This window comes from Camellia sinensis, chromosome 1 (assembly GCF_055761805.1).
Source record: "Camellia sinensis isolate YWXY chromosome 1, ASM5576180v1, whole genome shotgun sequence".
Lineage (NCBI taxonomy): Eukaryota > Viridiplantae > Streptophyta > Magnoliopsida > Ericales > Theaceae > Camellia > Camellia sinensis.
Genome location: NC_138961.1, coordinates 7,642,612 through 7,649,493, shown reverse-complemented (window position 1 = coordinate 7,649,493; position 6,882 = coordinate 7,642,612). Strand labels below are relative to the sequence as shown.

The window sequence follows — 6,882 nt, the reverse complement described above, 5'->3', positions numbered from 1 at the left end:
TGTTTAGAGATAACTGCTTTGGGCTATCGGTGGAGGATAGTCGTGATTGTTGTGGACAATGCATGATGATTAGGCAAACGGAAACTAATCAATGGAATGTGTCATAGAATTTGACGATTGATAGAATACATTAACTGTATGTATTGAGTGATTGTATATAGAACCAATGTGTTTGTATACGTTATGTGTAGAGGAGGAGATGGGGGATGTACTCCGCGGTTTAGGGGAAGATAGGGGATGTACCTCTAAACCGGATAGTGTTGGGAGAAGATAGGGGATGAACTCCGTAGATACAGCTCATATGCTTATCTGTGAACGTAGATATTGTTGTTATACATATCTGTTGTAGCATGTGGATATAGCTTATATGCTTATCTGTGAATGTGGATATTGTTGTTATACATATCTGTTGAGAATGTGGGTAGAGCTTATATGCCTATCTGTTGAAAAAGGGAAAATGAAAGGTAACTTGGACTCATAAGTCGTATGACATAAATATGTGATTTATGTGAAAGTTTCAGTGTTGGCCATCTATCAATTGCTAATCTTTTAGTCATTGTTCATGGTTGGTTTAGTATATTTCTACTGGGCTGTGGCTCACCCTATATGGGAATATCATTTTCAGGTACAGGTAGCATGCCACCTCCAAGGACATAGCTTGGGAGGCTAGAGGCGGACATACTTTTGTTGATTTACTTTTGATGTATTACATGTAAACTCAAGCCAAGGGCTTAACGTGTATAAGTTAGTACTCTTTTGTTACAACCAAGTGTTAACTTGGAAAGCTGTAAGCCCGTAGGGCATTTTGCTTTTGTTGTTAACATGTAATACTTATGTAATAGAACTCTGATAAATGGAAGAATGTGGAACTTTTGCATCTCAATGCATGTCTTATTTGATGGGTTTAATGTTATTATTTTGAGGGCGTTACATGTACATTCGACGTTATATTTTCAGATTTACATGCCCTTCAACCATAGGGAAAACCACTGGTTGTGCTTGAATGTAAACATGGAAAAACGGGTTGCCTATCTATTCGACTCCAGCAGATGTATTGACACCGATGAGGATCGAAAAAATCAAGCTACATTATTGGTAATAGAATAACCATTATGATACCCCACTTGTATCCACTTTTTTGTTTCTTGATCATGTACCTTACTACCTACCACCAACAGGTACAATCATTGCATAAGCTGCTTCAATATGCGCATGGAGAAGATTACGTTCAAGATGTTAGTTCGTTTGCATTTCAATGGTTGGAAGACATGCCACGCCAAGACAACAAGTAATACACTACATTATCGTTCTTGATTTTTAAATAAGCATTAATGTTATAATCTCTAAGTTCGTTGACTCTATTGTTACAACTACACTCATTCCTATAGCTATGATTGTGGTCTTTTCGTCATCAAATATATGCAAGGGAAACCTTTGCCTTCGGGTGTAATCAAGGTACTTACATTTATACCCAACTGTCCACTTATCAGTATCTTATGTTTTATGAAGACTAATTTTATAATGTGTGATGTTTTTACGTACTCACTACTTTTGGCATTTAGTTTGACTATTTGCATAGGGCTCGCTTGTTACATGATCTTGTGATATACAAGCATAATTCAGCTACTATTGTTGGTGATATCGCGCAATATAAAGCTGGTGATGCTCTATTCTTTTTTATTTTTCATAAGTTCATACAATCAATGACGTTATCGCATTTCTTAAACTCGTGAACTTTGAGTTTATAACTCAACCTTTGTTATAAAATTATATTCTCAAGTGTGCTACCTTGTGCAGAACTCAGAGCTAGGGGTGAATTGAAATGGAAGTAGAGGCTATACGACTTTTGTGATCCTGAAAGAAGGAAAGATAGTGGATAAGGTTGTGGGAGCGAACAAAGACGACTTTGATTTTAATTGATGTATTTAAAATTTGAACATGAATTGTTTCTATTATTGGGTATGCAATGCATTGTTTTTTTTTTTTTTTTAATTTGAACATGAATTTTGCTTTCAAGCTTTAGTTTATTTATTAATTTAATATACATCAATTATTAGTTCTTAATAATCATTTATGACAGGTATAAATATCTATCGCTATATTTAAATGTCAAGCTTAGCAAAATTAAAAAGAAAAGAAAAGGCTATGGCAGCGTTTTTTAAACGTCCCTATATCCCAACCCCAACGGTTGGATTTTTAAAATGTATAAATATCTATGACGGCGTTTCAAAAGCGTCGCTAAATATCATAGTGACGTCATAGTACCATTAGGGTAGGACATTGGGCGGCGTTTATTTTTCATGATTTCAAAAATAAAACTAATCATTTTTACTATTATGCAAAAACAGTTTTGAAAAATTCAAATAACAACATTAAAGTTTCTTATAAAAAGTATACTTCAAAAAAAAAAAAAAATATGTTGTCCGTTTTCGTTTTTTCTATTTTCGAGAATACAAAACATTAAAATAAAACAATACCAAAGTGTTTTAGCTTGTGTCTATTCATTTTTCTCTAGGAACCATGCAAGAAAAATAATGTTTTGAAAAATTCCTATGCATTCTTCCTTGAAACCCAACTAGGTTGCAAACGAACCGAATCAAAATTTTCAATGTTTAAGCTCGTTTATTAAGAATTAGTCGAACTCGAGCTTGAGCAAGTTTTAGTCGAGCTTCAAAAATCGAACTCAAGCTAAGCTCGTCAAATATTTGTTGAACTCGAGCTCGCTCAATTACATAAACGAGCCAAGTTCAAACTCGAACTTAAAAATGAATTAAATTTAAATTAATTTACTTATTAAAATTAAAAAAATACAAAATTATTATTAAAATATATAATAATACTTATATTAATAATAAATTTCAATTCGTTAGCAACCCTAAACCCAGCCCAACCAAACCCCAGTAAGAAATTTTTGCTTCTCATTTTTTTTTTTTAAATTAACTTTTTCCTTTCCTTAACAAATTCAAGAACCAAAAAAGATATCACAATTCAGGCTTCTCTAATTTTCCGTGGCTATATTATCTCAATCACTTCACAAAATAATTATATGTATCCCATACCTAAAATAAACGTAAAAGAGATAAAATATGGATAACAAAAACACATTTAACAAATTCCCAGTCAAGAGTAAATTCAGATACTTCGTAAAATCTGCTGTCAAGAATGGCAGAGGCAGCTACTTCTATAAATTAGAACAATACAGTGTGTGATACCAAATGACAGTTTGGCCATTTTCAAGAGAATATTTTATGGGAAAAAACGATCGAATAATGACCTTCAATTTTCTATATGCACTTGCTGTTGTGCATTTGCTTCGAAAATGAGCAAAAACACTAAACAAAATGGCTTTATAGCCTTTGCTAGTGCAACTGTGGTCTAAAATTTATATTAAAACCTTACACATATATACATCTTAAAGAATTGATCCATCAACGATATTAAAACCACACACATATATACATCTTGAAGTGTCTATTGATGAACCTGGACGGAAGATCAACAATATTGAAAAGCAAGTTACTATTACAAGGCAGTGTAGGATTTCTTACAACCTCGTTTGGTGAATGATAATTCCTTACAAAATTCTTTCTTCAAGGAAAAAAAGAAGTGTGCATACAAAATATGAACTTCCATACAGCAAAACAAATATCCATCAACCATCATTTAAGAGTATTTATACAAAATACTAACAAATTTAAGTCCTCAAAAAAAAATTTAAAAAAATCTTAGTTTAGCTTCCATTATCACCTGCTCGATCATATCAACTATTACCCACAGCAACACCTGCAAAAACAAATTATATTGTCGTTAAGGTTTGTTCACTTGAAATCTATGATTCAAATCATAACAAATTGAATTTTGATATATTGGTCATTACACACTCTTTTGTCATTTTCTGTTCGTAAATTATTTATTTCCATAATCAAGTTGTAAACATCATAATCAGTTATGACATCTAAATGTTCTAGCTAAAATCTATCTTGGCATATCAACAAATTAGAATTAAGCAGCCACACATAAAATTTGCAAAGCAAGTGTAAACAAAATGAACATAATTTGAACTGAAAAGATGCCATAAAAGTAATCACCTAGAGACGTATCCGCATTAGTGAACGCTGAATTTTGGACAACTTGTGCATCGCAACTATGCAAGTCATTAACATCCTTGCTCAACTGCACTGGAGACGTATCCACATTAGTGACAAAAAGTCGTCTCTTCACAGGGTGGATCTTACATGGCCTCATATTATTCCTAGGACGCTTCGGTGTAAAAGGGGTGGGAGTACCAATTGGATCATAATCATCGTATTCCTCAAACAAATTGCTACCCACTTGTCCCGTTTTATGATCGTTTTGGGGGCAAGTTCTCCTCGTGTGGCCGACGACTCTACATTGTCAAGTAAATCACCAATCATTAAAGAGAACAAAAATGCCAAGACTACCTCACAATAAAAAAATTAAGACACAAAGCACAATATAATGTATACCTGCAACATTGGCATCGCCTTGGCTTTCGAGGTTTAGCCATGTAGGATCCCGCAGTATTCCCCTTCGTGTTCACTACTTTCGGATCCCCAACCCCAAATGGCGGTAGTGAACTTTTTCCTTCATCAACATTAGTTCCCTTGGCCATGCAAAGCTGCTTCATCCGACATGTCATAGTGAAAAATGCATTCCTAGCCTCTTCAAATCCTTCAGATGTTTGTGAGGCATAGTAACACATTTCAGTAAAAAAGGAGCAAAGAACCCCGAAGCGTGTCTCCTGTGTGAGAGTGCTAGAGAATTGGGCTTGGCAATGTTGTTCACCAACCTTTCTTGCTTGCTTTGTCCAACGATGCATCACACAACCTGGGGGAATTTCAGTCATGTGTTCACATTTCATCACAGAAATCATATGGCTGCAAGGAAGTCCAAAGAACTCAAACTTTTTGCAACTACATTTCATTATGCTAGTTGCGGGATGGTATGACACTTCCCATGTGGAACCAAATTCAGTGTACTTTGAAAATTTGTATATGCGATGATCGAACTCCTCTTTCCTTCCATCAAAAATCAACAATGCTTCCTCAATTATTTCATTACGGAACATTAAGAACAAACGTCTGGTAAAGATGGTTGCTGCATGTTTCTCTTGAGGCTGAAGTGCTGTGGTAAGACAAGGATCACTGTTGTCAGTTTTTGCCTCGGCATCCGCTTCTTTGTTCCGTAACCGATAAAGGGCCATGTCAAAACATCTAACAAATTCGAGTAGTTTCAGTTTTCGTTTGAGGTGCTCATTGAAAAAAGCATGCATACCCTCACAACGCTGACTGCTCTTCATTCCAGCAAAAAAATGACCACGCAAATATGACTGAGCCCACATGCCTTTGTTGTTGTAGGTGTCTGATACCCACTTGTTATTTTGAAGGCCATATTCTCTAACCATCTTACTCCAAGCTTCCTGAAATACAACCTCATTCGCATCAAGATCCATGAGATGCTTGAAATGTCCCTCGAATCCATCAACTTGAACATTTCGCTTGGCATTTCTGTGCATATGCCAATTACATAGACGATGCTTGGCACTCGGGAAGACTTTTTGTATTGCCTCACGCATGGCCATATCCCCATCTGTCAACACTGACACCGGTCTTTTGTTATCCATGGCCTCTAACAACTTCTGCAAAACCCATGTGTATGTTGCAATTGTCTCATCAACAAGCAAGCTGCATGCAAATATGGTGGTTTCAAAATGGTTATTGACCCCGGCGAAAATAACAAAAGGTTTGTTATATGCATTCGTTTTATAAGTTGTATCGAAGACCAACACGTCACCAAATGCAGCATAGTCTAGGCGAGACCTTGAATTTGCCCAAAACAATTTGTCAAGCCGATTCTCTTGATCCTTGTCATACTTGTAAAAGAAGTAAGGGTCAGCATCAGCTTTTGCACATAAGTAAGCCAAAGCACACTCCGCATCACCATCCTTCATTTCTACTTTGCGCTCGGCTTGAATATAATTGTGCAAATCCTTGTGAATAAAGTCCACGTTCGCGAAAGACCCAGATTGTTGCACCAACAAATCCATTATCTAGCTTGTCTTGACACCAACATCGTGCAAAGTCTTTACTTGAGCTTTGTCGGGGATCTTTACAAACCTATGCGACCGAAGAAATGGCACACATGGTGATTTTGCCAATGGATGGTTATGTTCCATGTTAAAGTGAGTGACAATGTATTTGCCTACATCCAGATTGTACCTTATGCGGAAATGAGCATCACAACCAACTCTAGTCAATGCCCTGGCAGCTCTTTTTCGATCAATACGGGCCAAGTGTTGCTTTGCTCTTTGGCCTTGCCTTGAGCATACCCATTTTCTACTAAGAACCTTTGTTGCCTGCATTGTTCGCGTGTCTTTCCTAATGCTAAATCCCACAACTTTAGCATATTGATTATAGAAATCATTGGCATCCTCTTCTGAATTGAATTGCATTTCAAGAACATCATTCTTGGTTAAACTTTGAATAGGGTCATTTGCATGGGAACCTAATTCTTCTTTATTCCCACAAACTTCGTCATCTTCAAGCTTGCGCTCAAATTTGGTACATCCAAAAGGATCCATGATAACTACATCAAAAACAATACGAAAAGAATAACATTATCTTATAAAATGAATGAAAATTCCTAAAATCACATAAGAGAATTTTTAGGTATTTGGATTGCTCTAAAACACACCTGCAAGTATAACGTTATACACTGTCCAACTTAGGCCAAGTTTGACAAACTAGGCCTTATTTAGTTTTCCCAAACTAGGCCTTATTCATACCTTAATCTATGTAAGTATCTTTTAGTAATTATATATGCAAGCAAAATTTGTATATCAAATAAAGGAAATAGTAAGAA

At 35.7% G+C, this 6,882-nt stretch overlaps 1 protein-coding gene and 1 long non-coding RNA gene across 2 annotated transcripts; one reads left to right on the top strand and one right to left on the bottom strand.

The window, feature by feature from the left end:
* Positions 1-961: 961 nt before the first annotated feature.
* LOC114305056 (uncharacterized) lies at positions 962-1,592 on the top strand. The gene is made up of 4 exons (XR_014327527.1): positions 962-1,095; positions 1,179-1,288; positions 1,389-1,455; positions 1,563-1,592. It is a non-coding gene; the product is annotated as an uncharacterized LOC114305056 (long non-coding RNA).
* A 2,168-nt stretch (positions 1,593-3,760) lies between these two features.
* Positions 3,761-6,067, bottom strand: LOC114322503 (protein FAR1-RELATED SEQUENCE 5-like). The gene is made up of 3 exons (XM_082877216.1): positions 4,488-6,067; positions 4,089-4,387; positions 3,761-3,783 (listed from the first exon to the last, which is right to left on the bottom strand). The coding sequence occupies exons 1-3, from the start codon at positions 6,065-6,067 to the stop codon at positions 3,761-3,763; spliced, it is 1,902 nt and encodes a 633-aa protein (XP_082733342.1).
* Between the last annotated feature and the right edge of the window lie 815 nt (positions 6,068-6,882).